The 26350-nt window shown below is 38.6% G+C and overlaps 1 protein-coding gene across 1 annotated transcript; it reads left to right on the top strand.

The window, feature by feature from the left end:
- Nucleotides 1–397: 397 nt before the first annotated feature.
- LOC101157538 (uncharacterized protein C16orf52 homolog B) lies at nt 398–26350 on the top strand. Its single transcript, XM_011478205.3, has 4 exons — nt 398–502; nt 606–1440; nt 16194–16406; nt 23548–26350. Exons 2-4 carry the CDS (start codon nt 1335–1337, stop codon nt 23730–23732), a joined length of 504 nt encoding a protein of 167 aa, XP_011476507.1. The 5' UTR covers nt 398–502; nt 606–1334; the 3' UTR covers nt 23733–26350.

Raw genomic sequence — 26350 nt, 5'->3', positions numbered from 1 at the left:
TTTTTTTGTTTTTAAATATGAACAGTCAATAAAACCTTTTTCTAATTGTGGTAATATATTCAGAATTATAAATTCATGCTATATCCTTACACTTTTTTTTTTTACAAATCTTTTATTTCATGTCTAATATTTATATTCTGTAAATTTTAGCACTCACTGCTTTTACACTTCTGACTGGAGAAGAGCCAAAGAAGATTTTACCTGTGCTTTTTCATGTGTGCAAACATTAAACTAATCTAATTTAACTTTAATCCTAATAAAATAATATTACCCTAATAGTCCTTTAGGAAAACATATCTTTTTATTTTATTTTTTAAAGTGATGTTTTGTTTTGGACCAAAAGGCCAAAACAAGAGCTTGAACAAGGGACCCCTCTTTTTTGGTAAGTATCGCGAGAAGACAGTGTTTCCGCCCCCCTCCCCTGAACGTGAACATATTGGGCTCTGTGTGTGTTTGAGGCGGCTTGGGGGTGTTCGCCTGATGTCATTTGGCAGAAAGAAAGGTGAGCTAACTGTGGGCGCACAAGTGGAAAGCATCCCAACAACGAAACTGTTTTGTTGTCCGGCGGGAGCCTCTGAGTTCTCAGTCTGTTTCTTAACACGCAGCATCAAAGGGAAAAGCCACAGCCTCTCTCTCTGCGGTCCGACCGAAGCAGGGGAAGAGGAGCGAAGAAGAGGAGCTGCTGGCTAACGGACTAAAAAAGTACCAGATGCTATTTCGGCGGAGGAGAACCAGCCCGAGTAAACAAGACAGCGTGATGGGTTCTCGTTTTCCTGATGGGTAACCGTAAACCTTCACCTAAAAATTGGATTTTGTGAAGTCACCCGTAATTGAGTTGCTTTATTATTTTTGGAAGTCTTTTGGCGTGACATTGTGCCTGAAATGCTCGAGCAGTTGAGGTCTCGGTCGTCGAGCAGCCGTTGGGCCGCAGCTCGGCACACGGAGCCCGAATCTGGGAAATAGCTAGCTAGCTGTCTGCTAGCCGCAGCCGTACCCGATGCTGCAGCGGCGGCGGCGGCTGCTTAGCGGATCCGAGAGGCACCACAAGCAGTTCACGGCCTGAGCACCAAGTCAGCTTCTGTTCTGCCGCACCGGACTGCAACAGGGATGTGATGCTTTTGTGTGACGCCGGAGGCTCGCGCTTACTCGACGCGAATGGGCTAGCTTTGCTCCAAAATGGACAGAATCGCAAGAGCAGGATCCTCTTGTTAAGGGGGGCGAGGTTAGACTGATAACACAGCCCACCCTGAATCTTTCAGCATCCCGTGGTCGCACTTGGATAACGACCACCGCTCTTCCACGTCTTTCCTCGGGGTTTAGCGGCTGGAAGAGGGATGGATAAACTCACGATCATTTCAGGATGCCTCTTCCTGGCTGCGGATATTTTTGCAATAGCCAGCATTGCAAACCCAGACTGGATCAACACTGGTGAATCAGCAGGTAAACAGAAGGTGTTATGCTTTCCCTGCTTTTTGTAGCATCTCTTGAAAGAAAAAATAAACAGCAAAGGTTTTCTGCTTAGCATCCTACTGTAGTTTATCTTTTATGTATCTTATGTTAGCTGGTTCAAAACTCTCAGCGAACACATCCTGATAATTGTTCATCACTTTTCCTACAGTGTTCATTAAAAAAAATTAAATAAACAACCAAATCTAACATTATCATAATATACATCCACCTTCACATCCAGGGTGCTTTATTTTGAAGGGAGACAGTTTTGCTAATCACTGTAAACATTTTCAAATATCTTAATGAATTCATTTGTTATTTATTTAGTTGATGCAGAAATTTATATATAAATAAACATATCGATTAACTGCTATGAGGACATTTAAGACTATTTGTTTTTCTTGAAAAAACAATGGAATTAATTATTATTTTCCCCTTTTAAACAGTCAAAGTCCACTCACAAACAACCTTTAAATATGCCACTAAAAGTACAGTAATAACATGTTGGTTCCCATGACTTGACATTTAAAATGACCTCAGTGTGATCTGTCTGACCAAAGAACCTGTGCAGGTGTGTATGTGTTGCATCTATAGTGCTTTGTGTAGGCAGGTGTTGTTGCGGCTCTATATTACTTGTCTCACTCCTGAAAACACTTTAATGCTATTGACATCTGCTACTCTTTGTTCTCTTTGCACAATAACAGCTTAGTAACTGGGTCGGGGAGGGTTCATCCTCCTCTACAACACATTCAGACTGTATTAGCTCATCGGAACAAGTAATCTTTGCTAAAGCAAATAATAGGACACAGATGAGATGCTCTGGACATCTGGCAGTTTTATTCATGCAAAACGGGACTTCGGGTCCAGCTCTTGGGATTGTCACTTTTGTACCCAAAATGTACCGAAAGTGGAAGCTTGTGGTATTCTTAAAGCTGCACAGTTGTGGTTTGTGCACACCTTGTAATTGGAGTGAAATTTGTTCAGCGGGCAGTTTCTACTTCTGCGTCACTCCTCTCACTTTCCCTCACAGACCGTGGCCTCTAGAGTCATTTATTTCTGCCCTGTTTTTTGGTGGTTTTGTCAGATGCGTGGACGGGAAGTCGCAGAGATTCGACACTTTCACTTCCTCTCATTTCTTGTCATTATTTTCAGATGGTGCACCCGCTGTCTGTTTGAAGGCAACCCTACTTCCCTGTCATTTCTTTGGTCGTATATCCTGTTTAATAGGGGTGTAACGATATGCTAAAATCTCAATTTGGTTTTGATTCAGCATTTCATAGGGCTCGGTTCGGTACATTTTGGTTCGGTACTGCTGTTTAACAAATCGGCCTGACATGAAGTGCTATTTTAAGAACTATTATTCTATTGTTATTTATTGTGTGTGTGTTTTGCTGCGGGACACCTGAAGTTCTCCCTTGGGAGATTAATAACGTTTTTATTTATCAATCAATCTATCGATCTATCATCTCTGGCCCCGCGTCTGCATTAGCCATGTGTTGACATGCTTACTGTCCGTCATCTAATAGCGTCTCGGAGGAAACTCACGGCTAACATTACTTCCGCCTCAGCGCAAAGTTAATACAGTGGAGACCTGGGGGTTACCCCCGCCTATAGCCACTAAGACTCATGGGAAGTGTGAAATCTTGTGTGTTGAATTCTTCACCATCACTGAGAGAGCTATGAAGAGACGTGAGTTTCATGTTGTTACGCTGTTCGTGTGTGTTCATAATAAATGGGTTTCAGTGCAATCTATTTCTTTGTCTAGTTTCTCTCTGAGACTGTTAGAGGGCGAGCGGAGTATGGGGCAAGGACAGTCAACGCAGCTAGTTAACTGGCAGCTCGGCTCTCGTTTCCTGCTACGAGTGACAAAGCAGCTGGATCGTTACAATGCACGTGCGGGGAAAAATAGACAAAACGTACCAAAACGGTACAGAAGTGAACCGAGCGGAAACTGCCACACAGAAACAGTTCGGTTCAACTACGTGGATTGTTACACCCGTACTGTTTAAAGGAAGCGGCTCAGGATAGCTCAGTTGGCTGCATGTAGGACTAGTGCATGGGAATCCAGGGTTCATTTCCCAGAGGAGTGTGATGAGCTTCATCCAGTGGGGGTCTTTGGGAAAGACCCTTTGCGCTAATGCCTAGACTAGCCACCAGGCCCCCCTGGTCAGGTCCCCACCCTGGATAAAGTACAGGATTGTGTCTGGAAGGGCATCTGGCATAAAAATCTCTGCCAAACCACCTGTGGGAATCAGTGAAAGCTGATTTGCTGTGCCGAGCCTCTGAAGGCACAGCATATCCCAAAATGTGATTATAATATTTAATTATTTGTTATATTCTCTATAAGTTCTTGAATTTAGCCAATATTCAAGCAAAGTAAAATCAGAAATTGAACCTAGTGGTAAAGGGTAGGCCCTTCATATCCAAGATTGTGGTCTCCAATCTATAGTCCGACCATACCAAAAAACTCGATGCCCTCCTTGACGACACCAATCTTAAATAGCTGGATTGAAAGGGTTAACCTGCTAATTGGTTTCCTGTGACTGCGGCTCACCACTCCCCCAAAGGACGAGTCAAATGCAGAGAACACATTTCACACACTTCAATGTGTGACAACAAATGGGACTTTTAACTTTAATGGTTAAATGTGTGTGTGTGTGTGTGTGTGTGTGTGTGGGGTGCATCTGCTGCTTTGTTGAAAGACTGAAAGTGTAATGTAAAGAAGTGTGGTTGTCATCTGTCAAATTGTTTACATTTGTGGTGAGTGAAGTAGAAATCAGACTCTGCAGATGCCGGAGGGCAACACACCATACCCAAGAACCAGATGGGTGTTAGTGGATTGTACCGTCAGCCGTTTTCACATTTTTCTAACCATAATACAGTTAGTTGTGTTGTGTCTGAAGTAAAATCTATTTTATGTTTTAAAATCTATTCTGCAGGCTTTGATATTTCCCAGAGGCAGGTGAGATGTAGGGCTGCTTATCTTCTAGAACAGCTAGTTCGACTCTCTCACCTGCAAACACGGTCATTGCTGCTGGGAGACGTCCACACTGTTCAAGTGCTGGTTACAAACTGAAAAATCTGAACTCCGTCTGCAGCTGAAAGGTGACTAAGAGTTTATGGCTTCAACTTGGAGTTGCAAATTTGCTTTTCAATATGTTGTTTTTGTTCAAAAAGAAACACGATTGTCGTACATCCATCAATAAACAGACTGTCTTTGGAGAAGCTTACTGTCATGTTTTTTGACAGTTTTATTTTTTAATATCTGTTTTTTAACTTCTACATACTAATCTGCTAAGTCTTGTGACATCTCTGTTGTAGCGGTTGTGCTTTATCGGTTTGGTAAATTTCTGAGTTACTCATACTTTCACTTTTGGCTGGATAAATGGGAGTGACATAGACTGTCCTTACAGTACAAATACAGTTCTATTTTTAACTACATTTATTCTGCAATTAGTCATAAAAAATACCTATTAATTTCTAAGAAAGAAGGAGACAGGTAAATCTGATTTTTAGTTTTGTCTTAAAGAACTCATTTGATGACTGTCTGGTTTAGAATCTCAGCGTGACTTTGTCATGTTTCCTTTGTTAAAAGATTTCTATTACCTTTTATCTTATGATTTCTGGTGAAATAATGAGGAATTGGCTAAAATGCAGACCGGTTCAAAACATGACTCTAAAGAGGAAACTAGTTTTATTACAGTTAATAATTGTTGATTTTTGTGGCTTTATTTAATTTATATTGTAGCAAATCTCTTTGAAGTCCCACTCAGGTTAACTTTTTGATCTCGTGTAAAAATTTTCCTAGTGGTCTTGGTTTTAGGGCAAAAAAACCCAAACAACTTATTTTGTAGGACATAGTTTCTGCAGAGCGGTAGAAGTTCATCAGAAATTCACCTCTGAGTTTTGGGCGGGACTGTTGGTGCAGAGTAAGCCTGCCCTGACTTCCCATCATCCCTTTGTCTACATGCTCTCCCGCTAGCTTACAGCCCCTCAAATCCCCAACCTAACATTTTGGGTGCAAAAAAAGAATTGGCAATCAATATTGGAGCTATCCATTCGTACAGTTTTGAACCAGATACCAGCTCAGATGAGGAAAACAAAGGTGTCCATGGATCTGAAACCCATCTTTTTGAAAGTCCACCCATCTGAAGGAGGGTATAGTTGATTTTGAATTTTTTTTTTTAATATTTACCTTCACTGAAATTGTTATTTTGGCATCTGTTATTCTGTTATTGTTACTGTTATTGTTATTTTGGCATCAAACGTTATCATTAAGAAATTTGTTTCTGTTTTAGACAAAGATCCTGATCCAATTCTTTCATCATTGAAAATTGCAATATCAATCAATAACTGTATTTATAGAGCAGCTTTCATCAACATGCTGTAGAAAACAACGTCCTTGACAAAAAAGACGTATATAACTTTTTAAACACAAGTTAAAATAATAAGACACAATAGATTAAGAGGAACAGCAATAATAGTCAAACATAAAATGGAAGGAAACGCTGTGGCTAATTCTTTCTGGAGGCATTGCATAGATTTAAAGAGACAGGGTAAAATGTACAAAAGAGAAACCATAAAAGTCATAATATACATAAAAGCCAAATAAATAAATAAATTGGTTAAATGAGTTATTTAAAATATACACCCTTTAACCCTTTTACTACCTAGCCAAGAAAAACACTAAGTTTTTTTCTGCTGCTTATTGTGTCTGGAAAGAAATACACACAATCAATGTTTTTAATAATATGTTTTCTAAATGTGCTTTACTGTACTTTAATCAGGCAGGAGAGCTACCAGGATAAACTGCAAATTGCAGACTTATTTGAAATGAAATGAATCTCTGTATTTGATGGAGATGGTGTGGTTAATCATTTCAGGTTGATGGAAGATTTCAGACAGAAAGTAAGTGCATTTGATCACTTCTGTCCTTTCAACCTACCTTTTTTGTACTCATTTTCACATCATTCTTTCAGAATAAAATATAGCTATTAGCAGAAGTGTTTGCTTTTTTTTGTGAGAGTAGAGGACCTTCAACTCCAAAGTGCTATTGAGTGTTGACTGCAAAAAACCCACCTCAGTGGCAGGAAACATTTGCAATGTTCACCACTTGAAGTATTTTTAGAAAGACACACAAAAGCCTCCTTTATTGCAAAATATATAAAAAAAGAAAATAGAAATCAGCAAATAATTACATGAAATTAGAGCATTAGAGCAACATTTGGGATTGATTGCAGCGCATAACTGTTGCTCAGAAACTGCTATTGCAGCTGAATCTAACATTAGCCTAAAGTAGATGAAATGGGACGCTGTTAAATTGTGTGGGGTTTTTTTTAAGTGTCCTTTTCCAAAGCACAAGGGCACACAGTGTCATTACTTCAGAGCAACTGAAACCAGGCCAGCCATCATCATCAAGTCACAAGGCTGCTGTGCTAACACTTCAGTTCTGCTGTGTATTTAAGCATCTTGAATGTGCAAGGACACGGAGCACTTTGCAACTTTAGAAATGTGAAAATATAATTTCAAGCATAAAAAAAATAGCCTGGCATGTTAGAAGTAAAAGCCAAACCTTTCATCTAAACACAAACTCTTTAGTCATTGCTTGCAATGTTCCAAAATGGTAAATCTGCAACTATATTTATCTTGTTCTGCAGGTGAAGGAACTCTGCTGTAAATGATTTTTTTTTCCTGGAAAGTCCAGAAAGTTTTCGAAAACGCATAATATCAGTCTGAAATGTTAGACAGACTCTGTTTTGAACAATCTCATAGCCTCAAATGGCTTCAGCTTAATAAAAAAGTATGCTGAGGTGTTGATGTAATGGCGTTCCTCCTCTGCGGATGTTTTTATCTGAGGTGAGCTTTTCCATATTAACTGTAAGTGCCTGTAAGTGCATGTGATTATCTTAAGTGGAGCTGGGAATGGAAAAGCATCCGGATTTTCTATGTCCTGTAGTGTATGGCCTTTGTCCATCTCCTTGAATATGAATCACCTTCCTTTGCTGCCTGATGATCGGGGCTAAAAGTCAAGAAAATTGATTCGTCTAAGATTCTGTGATCTTCAGATGGATGATAGCATTTTGGAGTCTCTTTTTTTCTTTCACAGACCGCTAAGCAAAAGTAACAGAGGGGGCAAAATTGAGACCAAGTTTGAATCAAAATGTGAAGAATCTCCGTGGTGAGGGCTGAAAGGCTTTGGGTTGGCTCTTGTGTGATGAAGTCCAGACCACTGTTTTAATATGAAAAGAATATAAATGTTAAGTACGCTCTGCATCGCAAAGCAAACAAGCAAGCATTCTCTGAGGTCTGATTTACTGATTAAAAAAAGCTCCAAAAATAATAGTGTTAATGATTTCTGTAATGACGTTAGAGCCATTTATAGCTATAATACCCCCCTGCCAGCTTCTATTGATGGGCAGCTCTGCTGATATAATCCGGCTATGGTAGAAGCAATATAAAAAGCTTTTCAATTGTATGCAAGGGAATGGTTTTAAAATTGGTAAAGTTGAATGTGATAAAACTGCAATCATAAGTCCCTCTGAGATGTTTGATTCAGCTCAGACACTGGCTGGTAACAAGTCTTGCGGTGTGGATTGTAGTTCTGTCGAACAGCTTTGTTTGCAAGTATGGAGCTTTTACCCTACTCACTTTTTCTTTTACTGGATTTTTTTTAGCAATGGCACACCACCTGACAGCTTGCAACCTGTTCTGTTAGTTCCTGTCATTAAGAATTAAAGCTGTAGAATTAACAACACTGAAACTATAGACCCATTAAATTAGCTAATGTAATATATAAAGGTAGTGGTCCACAACCCGCGGGGCCGGTCTGTGGGACAGTTGGTACCGGGCCCCAGGGGAAAAAACATGACCTACGGTACATGTTTTCTGTTTTGTTTATAATGTAAAAATCCGAGGTCCAGCTGTTTACTTGCATGAATATTTTATTTAAACTCAGCCAAAAATGCCTCATACGTTGCTCCAGTTCAGGTCTTGGGGTATGTGCACGCGGCAGACGCCACGTTGCTGCTGTGACGTTGTCAATGTGGGACTTTGTAGTTCTTCACAGAACAGGCTGATTACATGGGACGATAAATTGTGTAATAAGGTATGTCAACATGTATTATGGTATTTAGGGCTGCACGATATTAGGAAAACTTGCGATATGCGATATAAATGATCAATATGGCGATAACGATATAATTTGCGGTATATAAACCAATAGAAAAATAACCAAAAACATAATTCCCATTTCATTGCAACAGTTTAAAAATTATACTCCAAATGACCCTCATCGACATAGGTGACAATCGTCTAACATAATAGGCGTCCATCTGATTGGTCAAAACATAAAGGGATTTATTTGATGCGTTAAATGCTTCAAGCTGCCATAAGATTGTTTTAACACATTTTGGGTTTATGATTTATTGCGATATTCACCGTCTTTCGCGATATGCATATTGCAGAGCTGGACATTGCGATAACGATAAATTTGCGGTATATTGTGCAGGCCTAATGGTATTAATAAGAAGTTTCTGGTCAGTATTTTTTGGATTGGTCATAAGTGTTCCTACTGTGAGCATTCTGGACCTGATGTTTTGTTTTGGTTTTGCTTGATTGCTCAAGATTGGGGGAAAAAGAAAAATACCCCTTGGTTGTGTAAAAGTAAAGATTGGAAATCTGTTTTAGTAGGAAAATTTCATAAAGCCAGTTGTAATTTTGTCTTTTACTAGGCCACAATGTCATGAGTTTAAGTGAAAATACCTGGAAAGTTTCTTTATGCAGAAAAGAGCCAGTGAGGAAACAGAAGAGCCTTTGACTTCAAAGAAAGACAAAAGCTGTATTTAACAGACAAAAACCAGTTTTTACTCAATATGTGGATTTATTGCTACAGATGTTCCCAAACACCAAAATAATGATGCCAAATATTCAGCATCTTTATATAATGCTATAAAGATCCTGATATTAAAGTTGCTCAAACGATGTATTCAGAATATTATATTATTTTATATTTACATACCTTTGTCCTGAAAGCAATGTTGGATCAGTAGAATAAGGTTTATGACCTGCATTGAGGTCTCCTTGGCATTTGACTGTATCAGCTATAAAAACATTTCTTTAAGTAAAGAGAAAATGGGATCCTTCATTTTTTTTTATCAGACTTCTGTATTATTGGTACTCTAAGCACTCTATTATGGTTAAATGGGGGCATTTGTGAGGTGGAGTTTGTTACTGTCCCCTTTTCTCTTGGATTTAAACTCACGGCGTTCCAGTCACAGGGCGGACACTCTTCCACAAGGCCACTGAGCTGGTGGTGTCTTTGGTTATTTCTGATCCTGTCTTGTGAAGTTCTTGCTTAATGTACCACGTAGTGCTACTTGGATCATATCATACCAATAATTGACCAAAATATGACATAAATATGTGGCCAAAAAGAATTTCCCAAGCTAACATGCTTAAGCAGAAACTTTCTATGTTCTACTGAGAGCATTATACTCCTGTCTTGAAATGTAAATGTTCTGTAGTGGATTGGGTAAAAACATTAATGAATTTTAGAGTTGTTACTGCTGGTTTTCATTAAGTGAACCCATTTGATAGGAGTTTAGTTGTGGTTTAGGACAACGCACACACTGTCTGCCACCCACAGGAGGTGTTTCAGACATTTCCCACCAGGAAAAGGGTTTGGGACAGACCCACCACTCACCAGACAGATTATATCTTGAGGCTGGCAGGGAACGCCTCTGCGTTTTTCCTCAAAAGACCTTAAGGGTAAGCCTGGGATTCTCCTTTTTAGCTGGCAGACCCATTATTTGGTCCAGTATATGTTTTGGAAAATGAAAAGATTGGCTGTTACTTCACAAAAACTGTGTTTTGTAAATCATGTTGATGATTAAATTGTTAATCCTGTCAGGATGGGACTTGGAAATTCTTTGTGCACAAAGCCTAGTAGGAAGGACAGTGTGGTCTTAAAAATGTGCAGTTTTTCTGCAACCATAGTAACTTATGAAATCACCAAAATTCCCCTGCAGTTATAAAGCAAACAAACAAGGGATACTGGGAAGAACAACAAGTTGACTCGGGTTCATTTTGAAACTTTTTTGTAAACTAGATTAAAAGTTGAGACCAGGGAAAAAAAAGAACTTAAAAATCATATCAGCTACTCGAAATGGAATATCAAAGTAATGCTTGTTTTTGGGGTTTTTTTGTAACCCGAAGGTTGCTATCATTAAAGTCTCACTACGATCATCTTTGGAGCTATTTTAAAAATGTTCCCAGCGGTCGTTTAATTATGATCATGCCATTGTCAGTCAAAATAAAAAAGCCTGTGATGTTTTCTAGGACGTAGTTTTCTGCAGAGTGGGAGTAGTTCATTTAAAATCACCTCTTCGTTGTGGGCGGGACTGTTGACACGGAGTTAGCCCACCCCTTTCCATCGTCCATTTGTTTACACAATCTCCCACTAGCTTACAGCCCCTCCAAACCCCCAACCTAACATTAGCGGTGCAACAAAAATGCAGAGGAATATTTGAGCTGTTCAGCCGTACAGTTTTGAACCAGATGCTGGCTCAAATGAGGAAAGCGAAGGCATACTTGGATCTATTTGACTACGAGTAGAGGCATCAAAATGGAGCAAAGCACTAAGCTTGTGGTTTGCAGTAGTAGCTTCTATGACACATCTACAAGCTTTTTCCAATGGCTTTTTTGCAGCTGCTCCTGCTTCACAATGATTTGAATAAAGAAATATCCTGAATTGCCATTTTAAGCTAAATTTTCTTCATATCTCTCCTCTATCAGAATAATTCCACAAGAACATATTCAAAACATCACAAACATGATTTTCATTGGAGTAGGTCTTTAATGTAATTTTAATCCAGTTTGATCCCTCTGATTTTAAAGTGTTTTTGTGTTAATCTACCTGTGCTTGAGATCTTTGCTAATCCTCTTTGAGTGGAGAGTTGAACGTTGATTAGAGTTTAATTCTGGTTTTGTCTCATTTGTCTTTTAGTTCTTCTTTTGTACATGCACATAGGCTGTTCCCATCTGTGTTGCAGTGCCCCTGCAGTAACAGTAAGCCCTGTACAAGCCTCCAGGTACAGAATAATCGGCTATTGGCTGCTTCGACTTACCTACTTGCCGCCCACTACGGTTCAGAGGCCATTTTGACTCATCCCCCCCTGAGCTTCCAAACATCAGCACCCCCTGTGCTTCACTAATGACAGCATCATCATGCTGCAGTGGAGCAGACACGGTGCTCATTTCCTCTCATTTGGGCTGAGACATGGTGGGAACAGTGTTTTGATCATAGTGAGTGCATAGATGCTTGCAGGGTAATAGGGGATGGTGGAGGTGTGGAAAAACAGGGAATAGTACCTCGATATGGAGAAATTGGCCTATTATTTTTGATAAACAAAGGACAGAAGAACCACGCCAGTGTTGTGTTCAAATCAGATGTGTGTGTTTATCCTTGTTTAGAGCAGGCAACAGGCAAGCTAACATTATGTTAAAATTAATGAAATATTTGGATTGAGCTCATTTTGGGCAGGATTCATGAATATCTGTTTTTATTTATTACCCACAATTCCTTGTGACTTTCAACTTCATTTGAAAGGCCTGAATGAAAGAAACATAGTTGACTTTTTTCACATTACTTCCCCCAATTTGCAAGGTGCTTCCTGTTGCATTCTACTTTGCTTGTCATCATCATATGGCTTCTGTAAAAAGAATACTTTTTGTTGGCCTAATTTAGAAATGGCTGTAGTTGGCACACAGGAATCTACATAAAAACTGGGTTGAACTTCCACCGGTAAGAACATTTACTACAGAATGAATCACATGATTTATATTGTTAATTTGACGATAATTCTTTTATTAACGCCTTGTTAAATTCTTATTCTTTTTGTTGGTGCGTCTAGAGGTCATTTAAAGGTGTCTGCAATAGAAATATGTACCATATTATTGCACCTAAACCAGACCAGACTATAAAAACCTTAGGTAAATATATTTTCCCTATGTTCTCAGTGAAAACACAATATGTTTTATATTTTTTTCTTACGGAAGCTTTTCAACATTTTAGTTGAAAGAAAAGCACCTAAGCGACAAATCACTTGTTGCTTTGCTTTGTCTCCTTCGTGCATTTGCCCACTTTGAATGTTGTGAAGGATTCAGACATGCAGATGAATCAGATTTACCCCGAGTCGCATTAATGTTTGTCCTTTTCAAGGCATTCAAACTTGTTATGTAAAATCTGCATCAGGAAGGAGAAGTAAAATAATTCTTGTTGCTGATTAAATACAGGCTTTTATACCATTTATAGATTTTCAAAAGTGTTCTTCTCTTTTTTTATACTGATGCTGATCTGTTCATCGTCAAACTGATTTTTTTTTTTGTATTACTAATCCCGTAAAAAGCTTTTGACCCTGCCATTAGTTGCTGCATTTTTTTACTGCTGTGGCATTTTAGGACAAAAATAGTTCAGTTTAACTTTGTATCTGTAAGAATAAGTTGTAGGAAAGGTAAAATGTGGGGTCAGCTGTGTTATTTAACACCCTTAGCAGCTATGAATCTGAGAAAATAACTAGCATAGAATCAATGTTGCTGCTTTAGTTACCAAATTGAAAAGAACTCAATGTTACTAACCTATTTTTATGTTATTGCAAAAACATAATCATGAAATGCTCAAAATGTAGAAATATTTTTCTTTCCAGGCAGTTTTTGTTTTTTCTTTTTCACTCACCTATTTTATTTTTTCAGGTTTTATGCACCAAATAAGTGTGTGTGTCCCCCCCCCCCCCCACACACACACACAACTTGAATTTAATCTTGGAGTAGATGGGCTGTGGGGTGGTCGATATAAGAAAGTATTGAGAGCAAACAACTAGATATGTTTGGAAGCGTGAAATGGCTAGCTCTGTTATTTTCTTAAAGGATTTTATCACTAAGGCACTAGCCTTGAGTTCCATATAGTTAAAATGGTTTTGTATATAATTATTTTCACTAAAATCCTCCTTCCAGTCAACTTTTGTCCCCTTATCACCTCCAGCTTTAACTTTGACTCAGGCTTAGTTCTGCTTTATTGCTTAGTTCTGCCAGAGTAAAGTAAGACCTATGACTAGCTAAACATTTTTATTAGTAAAATTACATGATTTATGCATACAGTACAATTAAAACATCCATTTACGTATTTTATTCTTATTTTCTGCAGTTTTAAACATAGCAATAATATGTTTTGTAAATGTTCTAAAGTGTTAAATGCGGATTTTTGCTTCAAATGCAAACTTTTTCTAATACAATCCTAGAAAAACAGAAATGGTTGTTTGTGTTGTTGCTCTGTTTACCTGTGTCCATCTACCATAGCGTGCCTCTCTGCAGTATAACCGGAATGCCACAGTGTGCCAGTAAAACAACAGGAGGCCCAGGGATTCAGAAGGAAATGGTTGTAAACTGCAGCTATCAAACCATTCCCAATCTTCCCAGCACCACAGCCCGTGTTTGTGCTCCTCAGCCAGCTCCGTTTTTGCTTCTGTTGAGACTGAACTCTGTAAGGCCGAGGCGGATTTCAGGAAAAGACCGAGTTGAACACGCTGAGTTTTTGTGGTGCTAGTTTTCTCATGAGCCGTGACCTTCACTTTTTCACAATTTTTGCATAAGCAATAAGAAATGCACTGGCAGCGCTGGCTCAAAGGCAGATGAGATGGTAAAACTTAGCTTCAACTTCCTCCTTTTCCCTGTTGGAGAAGACCGTGTCTCTGTCTGCATCTTTAGGTTTAGGAGTTTTGCCAAATTCATGCCTGCAGGTTGACAGACTCCCCAAAGCGTTCCTCTCAGCTCACCAGCATTGTTTGTGTGTGTTTGCTGGTTACTGTAAAAACAGAGTGAGTGTTGCAATGGGGGCAGGATTTCCTTTGGAAGGCCTGCACAGCATTCCACTTGCAGAGAGCCAAATAACACCTCTGTCGTTCAGGCTTTGTTCTTTTGTTAGCTCCTGTTGTTTTGGCATTTTAGTCATTGTAAGCAAAGGTTGTGACTAGCAAGTAATAAAATGTGTGGATGTAGAAGGCAGAAACGGGATCTTCTAAAACTTTTGTTTTTGCCTCATGCACTTTCAGACTTTTGCACGTTTTAAAATTCTTCTCTAGATTTATCTTTTACTCATAAAATACAAAATAAAGGAAAAAATTTGGATACATTCAATAATTGTTTTGCAGGTTCAAAAGTCAAATGTTGGTTTTTAAGATTTATTGTGAAAGTTTGAAATCTTTTCTTCTTTGGAGCCACACTAGTATGAATCCCTTCACCCCTATCCATTTTCAGTAGCTTTCGGGGTTTGATAAACTGCAAGAAAATAAGAAAAAGTCAAGAAAATTGTTTAAAATCATGAGTTAAATGTTTTAAATAAAGAAACATTTATAACATTTAAATAAAAAATGTTGTGTGGAGACTTTTTTTTCATACTTTTGGCTACATTTTCCAGCTTCACTGGAATATGTGTATATTTAATGTGTATTTTGGAACACTATATTATGTTGTATAACATGACCCACACTTTTTATCAGAATTTTTAGTTGTAGTCTTTTTTTGAGTTACATTTGACTTTACATTCATGAAAAATACATCATATTCAGTCAACTGCTGAGTGTCAAAAGCAGTCGAGATTTTTTGCAGGAGTTGATTTAAAGCTGTCGTGGAATCACCACCACACATGTGGCGGGAATCAATTTCATGGATGGAGTATTGACGGAAAACCAACCCCGCTAAAGGCTGTGCTATTTGCTTTTTGTGTGGCAGATGGTGCAGAAATGTGCACTGCCATGATGAGCGCAAAGCTTTCTAAATATAACGTTTCTATTCGGGAGATTTTGTCATCAGTGCGTCAAGTTTCATTTTATAACTTGCAGACAAAAAGGAATAAATGTTTATAAATCATAAAGTTGATATTAATAGTTTTAAAATATTCTGTTTTTCAGTTCATCATTTAGTTGTTCCATGGTGAGATTATCGTATTAGGTCTTACTACTCCATTCTCAATTGCAGATATTTATTTATTAAGGAAAGTCCAACGGATTTGTTTTCAGTTTATTCATTTTATTGCTTATTCTTCAAGTGAAAACTGCCTTCTTAACCATGTTTTTATATGCACAAACGAAGTAACCAATAATCATGCCTTTCTGTAGTTTTTCTGCCTTAAAAACTCACATAAAGCCATCTAAGTTCACTTCAGTGAACCTTCTTACTCGACATCTTGATTTTTAATTGCCCACTTCCTGCTCCTTCATTCTGTTGGGAGTCTTCCTTTTACTTTCAGAGACTTGTAATGAGCAAAGAGCTCAGCACACAGCAGTGTGATGGTGTTGTGCTTATTCGGGTAGAAAATCCCTCGATGGGCACTAATTGAAAAGAAAGCAGCATTGGTAATGGGAACAGGTCTCCACACCTTGGTAATGGTTTGTTGCATGAATCAGGTTGTCTCCTTGGCATAATTATTTAAGATGCATCGTAAAGTGGTGCCATTTTATTATGCGTAAACCTGCATTGTCCATGACATTTTAACAGACAAAAAATCCAATTTTCACCAACTTGTATAGATTGGCTCTTCTTACACTTAAGATGACAATTTAGTCAGATGAAAAAAAAAAAGTGCCAGCAGATTAATTAAAAGCTAAACACTGCCACACCCACAAAAACTCCATCAGGTTTCATATTGTCTATTCAAATGAAGATCTAAGGCGGTTGATATCCTCTCTTTGTAGGTGCACTCACAGTTGGGCTAGTCCGGCAGTGCCAGACCATCCACGGGCGAGACCGAACTTGCATCCCGCCCCGACTGCCCCCCGAGTGGGTCACCACACTTTTCTTCATCATCATGGGCATCATATCTCTCACAGTCACCTGTGGACTGCTAGTTGCATCACACTGGCGTAGGGAAGCGACCAAATATGCCCGCTGGATCGCTTTTACTGGAAGTAAGTGAACCAAAGAATGATATTGATACTCATTTCAATCACTGTATTCACCACAATTTGAACTTCTTCTCACTTCCCTCTATCTGAATGCACCCAGCACTTCATTACCGCTTAGAGTAGTTCACATCAATGCACAGTGGCATTCTCAATGAAAGGGTTGACAAAAGCCCCACAGCGTCCAAATCACATGACACATTTTAAAGGGCATTTCTGCCCATGTAAAGATCCCCTGAATGTCCATTTCCACTGGTTTTTAAAGTAGTGGCTTCAAACTATATACCAGATGTGGCTTTACTTGTTATGTTTTTGTTTTAGCTACAGGATTTATGATAACTCGTTTATTATTTTTCACACATTTACCCATATATCTTAGACCCGATGCGCATTTGTTTTCAGGAAGTGGCTGAATGCTAATAGCTGTGCAAGCAAAACGAGCAGAATCACCCGTCATCCTACTGGGTGGACTAGTCATCACATCAGCCAATAAATAAATAGTTAGTTGCTGGTGCAAATTTAATGCCGATTTTATGGGATGAGGAAGTCGAGAGGGGTAGCGATTTAAAAAAAAAAAAAAAAAAAAAAAATGTAAGCACGATTTTTAAGAGAAAACGTTCAGATGAGCAGAGCCAAGCAGGTGCAGCTATGACACAAGATAAGACTTCATGGTGGAGATGGTTCGTCAGCTTTGTGGTGGGGAGGAGACGGGTGTTCCCCAGAGCAGGAGGTCTGATCCCAGCTCTGTGCCCGTTGTCACAGATGCTGATGAGAACTGGAACATAGTCGGACATAAACACAAATGCTGCCTTCAGGGGGGTGAAACCAGAAAGGACACAGCTTGTTAGGCCTGTGATGCTTGTGTGTGCAGCTGGATATAAGAAACGTTTTGGAATGGAACACAAAAAAACACACTTGAAACATTCCCAGTATTTTACATTAAAAGCTATGCCTAGTTTTGTTGTTTGACACAATTTGACTTTGCTTGTGATGTTCAGCTAAAAAAAATAGTATTTTCGGGCGGGCCATTGGAAGTTAGTCTCAGTGTTTTATTTTAAAAGTCATTTCAGGAATACCAGAACTTAAACATCTTAGACATTTGGCTACACTTCATTGTAAAAAGTTGCATTTAACTCTTGTTTGCCAAATCTCTATCTTTTTTTTAAGATAAAGTAAACCTATTCTAATAAAAAAGATTTATCAATCACAGATGGGATTTTTACAATAAAAATATTCCATCCTCCCTAGATTTTTGTGTGATATTTCAGGTCAGGTGTGTTAATCCTGGATGGCAAAATGACAAAAATATAACTGTAAAGTTCCACAGGTGAGCTTGTGGTGCAAAAAAAACAAAAAAAGATGGCAAACATGGAAAGGTAAACAGATTACAAGAGTTAAATGTAAAGGTAAACTCAAAATAGACAATAATGGCCAGGACTCCTAAGGGTTTAAGCAGAATAGAATAGATTGTGGTCGCTTTAGGAGAAGCTGATATGTAAAATTGGTAGAAATGTTAGTCTTTTAAATACACATCACCCAAAAATATTTGTATCCATAAACAGCAAAGTTTTTATTTTTAGAAAGATTTTAACGGTGCATTTATGATTTTCTCTGTACTGTTTCACATACAAGAATGAAGATATATTTTTATGCACGCTTGAGTATTGTTGTTTGTATGGTATGTTCGTGGGCGGCAAATGGACCACAGCAACTAAGTAGTCTTTTATCTTCTTTTCTTTTCACAGCTCTGAGAAGTTTCTCTTTTTGTGTTGTTTATGCTTTTCCTGTGCTTTAATAGTAAGGTCATCTATAGATGTGCTTTTAGAAATTCCGATAATTTCTTGTGCTTAGGGTCTGGTCTGCTTTTCTCAAAGCTGTGTGGGTTGTTGAAATTTGATTGGCCAGTCGCTTGTGGGGAAACGAGTGCGCTGAGCGCTCATACAGACGCAACAGTAGCTTGTGAATGCACAATGCATTGTGTTTTTTTGGTTGAAAACTGCCTCTATTTCTTTATTTCGCTGCAGTGAGAGAAAGAAGTGGCTTTTCTGGACACTTTCTATGTTCTAGATAAATCCTCATTTTTCTGAATCTCCGATTTTCTATTCTAATATTCTCTTTTCTGTTTTCTGCTCTCAGTCCAGTAAGCACTAAAGTCTATCTTGAGCTAAATTGGAAGCTATTGAGTCGCCATGTAATGACCACACTTAAAGGCAAAAGGAAGAAAAAAAAAGATGTTGCCATGACAACAGTGAACTGTTGTCACTCCTGTAAAGCCTCAACATCCAATTTCTTTCTAAATTTAACTCATACAAAATGTATTTTTGTATTATTTTATCATTTAGAGCTCAGTGATTATTATCATTATACATGAAAAAAAAAGAACTTTGTCCTCTCCCATCCTCCCTGTTAGAAACACACTGATAAATGCTCAGTGGTTTGAAACAGTTTACTTTAATTGAAACGATGTTAATTCTGAGCTCTTGCATTGTTCAGGCAGACGCTCACAGGAAATCTTAAGCTGAAGAACATGAAATTTAGGCTCAATCATTCCAGCTTTTCAGAAGATTCCTGTTATGCACTTCCCCCCCCCCTTATGTCATTACAACAGACTGATGGTCATCTCCACTGGTTGAACTTGATCATTTTTTTGTTGACAAAAAGTTGTAAAAGGGAACATCTGTTTTTTTTAAATTGAACAGTACAAGCACCTGAAGTAGGATTCTCATTTTGCAATTTGGATGCGTCTTTAAGACTTCCTCTCCCGAAGGAGGATGAGCTTTGATGTTGCTGATTTGTGGGCGTGTCGGTCGTCATCCGTTCGCCACCAACAGGATTAAAAGGAAAAAGAACAGTGCAAATGATGAGTAAAGACGGCGAGTAATTTCGTCTGAAGTCACAAGCTCGGGGTGTTGGAAAGTAATTATGACAGAAATGGAACAGGGACAGAGCTGTACAGAGAAGTTGGTTTCAGAAAGACGGTCTGGCGGTCAGCGGTCAACGGTCAGCTTCTGAATGGGCAGACTTTTATGACAGGCACTATGTCTGAATGTTCTGACAAATATCAGTAAAGTCATTAAGAGACTAGTTTTACAACCAAACTAATACATTTCAACACTTTGTCAATTGCTGCACAAAATGTGGTTGTAAAAAAATATTTTATTGTGATTAAAAAGTCAATGTTTTGCCAGTGTTGGCCTTCTTAAGTTGGCTCTACAGTTGACGAACAGCAGAATGAATGTAATGAAATGTAATTTGGTTAAAAATTCACAAAAGAAGAAAATCTGTGATTAAATATAATTGAATGACATGCACATTCATTAAAAACATTCCTCATCCACTGATTAGATGATGCTGAAAGCATGTGCAGTGGTTCTGCCCTTTACTGAACATGTCAGTTATACCTTCTCACCTGGATTTAGAATTTTGATCAGAAATTTATCTTTGGGGGCTGCATAGTGGGGCAGTGGTTAGCTCTCTCGCCCTCACAGTGAGAAGGCCCTGGCTCAAGTCCTAGCTTGGACCCCTCTGTGTGGAGTTTGCATGTTCTCCCACAGTCCAAAAGACAGCTTCTTACTGGTTACTCTGAAGCAGAGATTACCAACCTTTTTGAGGATGAGGGCTATTTTAATGGGTCTGAGTAGTGCAATGGGCCACACAGGGCTGCAAAATTCCAAGAAAACCACAAACTAGTATAGTAATAGTAATGATAATAATAATTAGCAGTGGTTATTCTAACACTATGGATTGATTGTTCACATATCAATAGTAATTATTTTCCACAATTCTACAGAAATTACAAAAAACGTGGATTAATATGAAACATTTATTTCAGTTTATCGTCTCAAACATTTGAAAGTCAGCATTGACACTAGTTGCATTGGTAAAAAAAATCACTTTAAAAACTTTTAAGCAAAGGAAATCATAAATCTTCTTGTCAGAACACATATTTGAGTTTTTTTAACACTTAATGAATGCAAATGTAACATTTTGTGCAATATTTTCAGCTTAATACTGTTGGATTTATCAAAAGTCTCTGTGATTTTTCTGCTAATTTACCATGTAGATGGGAGGACTGCATAGAGACCTAACTGACTTTCTTGTTTATAAGCAAAAAATGATGCTGCTTTAAACGAAGCTTTGGTTGTATTCTAAAGTGCCTTTAGTGTAGGTCACATATTATTCCTTTTTTCTTTTTTGTCCTGCTTTTTTATAGGAATATACCTATAAAAAATTGTATTTACCCTCTAATGTAAAGTTTTATTTGTCTGATCTTTGTTCATTGTATTTGCTTTCCTCTTTTTCATGATAAACAAGTTTTTTAATTACAAAACAGAAAATACATATGAGAAGATGCAATACATTCTTTTAGAAAGCTATAAAATCCTTCTTTTTTCTTCTTTTTTGATCCCTAATTACAAACACCTTATCACTCATTTAATCTGCATTATTGTATTTAAAGAATTCTAATGGTTCCATTTGTGCTGCTTTAAAGACAGCAAATATATATATATAAGAAAAGTGACATCTTAATGGATAGAAAATGGTGAAAAGCTCTTTGATATGTCATTCAGTCTTTTGTCATGACATGAGACTTTGTCATTGAGCCTGCATTGCCATTGATCTGTAATTCTAAAGTCAGATTCTTTTCAATGCTTTTTTACGTCATCGTTTGTTACATAAGTGACCTCAGCTACAATGTCCCCAAAGGAAAAGAAAGAACATTCGTCAAGTGGATTAATTAGCTACGAGCTCTTGTGAAAAATTAAAAATACTTTATTTCTAATTTGGGACTTTTACATTTTAAGATTTGTGATATAATTGTAGACGTCTCAATATGATGTCAGTATAACTCCTGGCACCAAATTTAGCATTCCACACAACTAAATTGAATCAAATTGTCTAATGAAATAAAATTATTTGGTATTTAAATCAAAACAAATGTATGGCATCACACATTAAAAAGTTTTCAAAAAAAGAAAGTCAAACAACAAGGGAACTTACGAATTTAAGTTTGAGGGTTTAGCTTAAAATATATTTAAAGAAATATATTTGCATTTGTTTAATTGCTTTTTTGTTTTTTTAACTTAAACATCGACTGAAAACGCACTTTTCTGTTACTGAAAGATGTCATTTCAAAAATTATATTTTTTTAATCTTATACTTTAATCACAGCAAGACAATTGTATTTTAATTTAGAATTTTGATTTATCTATTTAGATCCAAGTTTCAAACTAAGCAGATTAGACTCGAACTTTCACCTTCCATATATATGATTTGGTGAATCTTTGGTTGATCGACACAATCTAGTCCTCTTTGAAGAACAATGGGAGAGGATAGACATCAATGGGATAAACACATGGACACATAACGGCGGCAGCAGGAAGCTGCTGTTCTAAAGTCTGCTGCTTTATGCTTGTTAGAATGACTTTTTTGTTTCTTTGACTCTGCAGACCTTGAGCATTTCTCCTTTTTTAGAGCCTTTTTGAAATCTGAATGTTTGAAGGCCTTGAACAGGGGTTTGCTAACAAACCTTTTGTTGGACTCATTTTGTTTTGACCGTAGAAAATATTAGACTCCTATCAGCTGGAGGTTAAAATGCAGTAATTTTCACTTGCAAATTATGTGTACAGTACACACATTTTGGGTGACTGTCAAAACATAGTTTAGAAAAGCTGTAGAAAATGACTGGTTTTTCATTGTAGAAAGGTTATAGTTTATATTTATAAATGTATCCATTCAAGTGGAAATGTGGTACAGAGAATCATTATTGGTAGAAAAAGATTAACCACATAAATATTCCAATGTTTGTATCCTGCTGCTGCAGAGGAAACAATTTAGCATTCCAATGTTTAGCAAAATAATCAATTTTCTGGTCGAATTTTGCTCTTGAGCTGCACGTCTTTAGACGGTTTCAGCGTGTCAGAGACGGATCAATCTTTTCCAGCCTTTACATGACCACTTCAATGAAAAATTCATAAAAAATGTGATCGTTTATGTCTTAAAAATAAGTTTGGGACCTGATTCACTCCCAGTTTAGACAGCTGGGACCCTGGCGGGAGAAATCAGAGGTGCTTATGCAGCTTTCCTTTACAGATTTAGGTTTATTCTTTAGATTCTGTGCATGCCTCTGTAGACGTGGGCATGCGATGTGTCATTAGAAGCCTCTTCTGTACAAAATGGACAGAAAAAGTGCCAGCTAATTAATCATGCACACATTACATAACAAATTCCCCATGGCATTCACTTTACTTTATGTTCAAGTAAAAGTGCAAAAAATCTTAGTCATCTGTGTCTCCATTAAAATATGTTTTTACTGGTTTAATGAAGATTTAAAGGTCAGCAGTGGACTTGTGTATTGACCTGTGACACGTCAGGAGGTCAATAGGTGACCTCCAAGCCGTTTAAACAGCCCTTCTGCAACTTTTACTTCAACTTAAAGAAGTTTGGTGGTCTTTCTCAAACTCATTCAAATGTGCTTCATTTTTCTTCATTGGAGGGAATAAAAAGGCTAAAAGAATGTGGAGGAACAAAACAAAAAAGGAAAAATCTGTATGCACGCATCCATCTCACAAACTTCACCCTTACTTACCCTGATGTGCAGTTTAAGTGTTCACTATGACCCGTCGCATCATGCCTGTAGAAAAAACGTGCACGAATATTTTCACTCTACGGGCTCACAGAGCGGTCTACGACCTTGATATTTTATAGAGGCCATCTGTGTGTCCTGTACAGGTTTGCCCATTTTTTGCTTGCAGACAGCCGTATTCAGCAGCACGGCCAGTTTTGACTACAGCATGACTTTTATGGCCAAGAATCTTTAGAAATATATTAGTTTCTTAAGGTTTATTGTGAATTTTCCTAAACTCTAAGAGCTTATTGGATGCTTTTAGGATGCACGGGATCGAAAGATTATTTTAAAAAAACGAAACGGGAAACTAAATTAACAAGACTGTGTGATGCAATGAAACTAAGGCGAAACAAATAAATGCAAAACATCCTCCCAAACCTGACACATCCAAGTTCATTTGTGGGGCGCAGAACAAATGTAAAGTATAAGTAAAGTATAAACAGACGAACATATCAAATTTAAGGGGGGGACCTGCTGTGTCAGATGATTGACATCTTCTCCCTCCCTCTCTGTCTGCAGTGATCCTGTTCTGTATGGCGGCGCTCATCTTCCCCATAGGCTTCTATATCAACGAGGTGGGAGGCCAGCCGTACAAGCTGCCCAACAACACGGTAGTCGGCTCCTCGTATGTGCTCTTTGTCCTCTCCATCTTCTTCACCATAGTGGGACTGCTGTTTGCAGGCAAAGTTTGCCTCCCAGGCTGAGGACTCCACTACGCTCCCCTCTGGACTGCTCCCAGGGGGTGTTGAGAATACGATGGGATTGACTCGAACACAGTGACTGAAAATAAAAAAACACCAAAACTCTCGCCGGAATCCCAAAACGGGGAGGCCTCCGCTTATGTGTCAAGGGACCGCAGCACCACGGAGAACGGGGCGACTAAAGGATGCAAAATGGACAAATGAGCAAAGTGCGACTGGACAGGGACCTGACGGATGCAGAGGTGTGAAAGAGTGCAGCCTCTCAGCCACAGCCCCCTTTCTGTTATCGCTCCATTCGGAAAAGGGTGCTTCATGTGCTGCTGTCATGGCAACCGCCGCCACTGTGTTGGCGCACATTTCTTGAGGACCACTACAGCCACTCAGCGATTGGATTCCCTGCTGCCACCCCCCAGCACACATCTGCTCCATCACGACCGCTCCTATTGCTATTTTTGGCTTCTCCTTGCTATTTTCAGCCGTCTCTGTTGTACAACTGTTTTTTTTTCTTCTTCTTTCTGTTCTCTTCCATCCTACACCACCTTGCCTCTGAAAAGTGTTACCGTTGCTGACTGAGCGGGAATCGCAAGGCGTCCGAAAGCTTGTCAGGGGAGCACGGTGCCTCGCCATATTGCACGGCCTCAGGTGTGCAGTTAGGAAGAGCAGCTGCGTTTGCAGCTGTTTCGCACAGCTCTGGATGAGAGGTAGATACAGCTGTGCTTCCTCTTAGTCTCATCCAGGTTTAGGAACAGGTGGTAGACTGGGGGGGGGGGGGGGGGGGGGGGTTGACCTCTCCACAGAACAGCAGGTCACCCGTTAAGGTGAATGCTACCCGGTCAAAGTCTACGAATGGTGTTATTTATATGGATAGCAGCAAGTATTAGTGTAGGCAGCTGAGCTAAACCCTTCTTACTGATACACGTCCCTCAGCAGTATCTAGAGGACTGTGAATTTAAGGAATACTCATCTGAACATAAACACATCTTGTTCGTGTAACTTTGTTGAGTAAAGCCATGCACCGTGGCCTTCCCAAATGCATTTCTCTAGTTGTACATTCATTGCTGGGGAGACGAGAGGACAAAAATGGCTGACAGTATTCCTGAAGATACGGATGATATGAAAACATGTGAATGCTGAAAATCAGTGGTATTCTTCTTTAACGTATGGAAAAAGAGAGGCAGGAGCTTTTTTTTTCTCTCTCTCTCTCCTTTTTCTTAAATGTTTATTTTGTGTAAGAGTGAAGGCAGTGGGACTGCAGGTCAGGTCCATGCATGGGGCTGTGCCTCAGAGTGCTGCTTCTGGAGCTCTGTGAATTCTGAAAGCACACAAACTCACACCGACTCTTCCTGCACTATTTTTTATATTGATCATATTTAAGCTATACTTCTGTCTTTGGCTGTCATTTTTCTCCGAATCCCTTTAATGGAACGATCCATCAACTATTTTTTTTATTACGTTTCACAGTTGGAGTCAGCTTTCAGAATATGTACCACAAACGATTAATGTCAGACAGACAGCTCTTTGTTCAGGCTTAGAGCAGAGTCATACTGTGGAAAATCAGGAAACTTTACAAAAGAAATAATGCATGTGGGACAGGCATGTTCAAGGTTTTCCATCTGCAAATGCCAAAAAAAAGCAACTTTAGCTGCTTACTGCTTGCATCTTCTCCTGCTTATTCATCTTGATGAAACTTTTCTGAATTCACTCGTCTGATTTGGCCTTCCTGTTTCGCTTTTTATCGATTTTTATTCATCATTTCTTCTGATAGCTTCTCTCTTAATCTGTTTCCATCTGTCTGTTCTCTACCTTCATTAACCTCCTATTTGCTCCTCCTCCTCCCCTCTTGTCTGTCATAGCATCATCTTCAGCATGTTATTTTTAAAATCCCAAACCACCAACATTTCTGTTTTTAATTCATCACCTCTTTAAGTGATTAAACTTACCATTTTTCCCTCTTTTTTGCCTTCAGCATTAATCAGACGTCTTCCATTTCAGAAATGCCATTAATCCTTAGAAATACCAATGTGGCGGCACTAATAGATTCTTCATAGTTACAAGAAAATCCCCAGATTAATATTTTACCTACATGTAACAAAAAATTCAATTACACTTGAAGCTGAAATCAAAGAAGAGATGCAGATTGATCTCCACATTCTCAGATTTACACACATTAGCGACTGACTGTTGGAAAGTGTGCGTTTGTGTGTCGACAGAGTCACAATCTCCTCATTTGCAAAGTCTTAGGTTTTTGTTTTTCTGTTCTCCTGCTCGGCTTCTCTTGCCCCGTCCTTACGATGTAAACTGCTGAACTTTACGCTCTGCCTCGTTTGGTTTGGTATCGTGCCATGGCCTGACTTTGTTTGATAATGTACAGTCACAAAAGGCAGGAGTTCTGTATTAGGAAGCACTGTGCATTCAACAGTATAGGTAACAGACATAGAAGCACCACAAATGTATAAAGAATAACTTCTTACCTCATTGTTTTTTTTTGTTTCTGCTATTATTTTCTAATGGTGGCAACATGTGTGCCCTCTAATTTGGTTTCTTGCCTTGATCGGACGTCCACACATAAAGCCTATGATCATAGGAAATTATTTATCACTGAATAAAAAGAGAAAAATGGG

Source organism: Oryzias latipes, chromosome 8 (assembly GCF_002234675.1).
Source record: "Oryzias latipes chromosome 8, ASM223467v1".
NCBI lineage: Eukaryota > Metazoa > Chordata > Actinopteri > Beloniformes > Adrianichthyidae > Oryzias > Oryzias latipes.
Note: the sequence above shows the minus strand (reverse complement) of the source record. Positions and strands in the feature narration are given on the sequence as shown.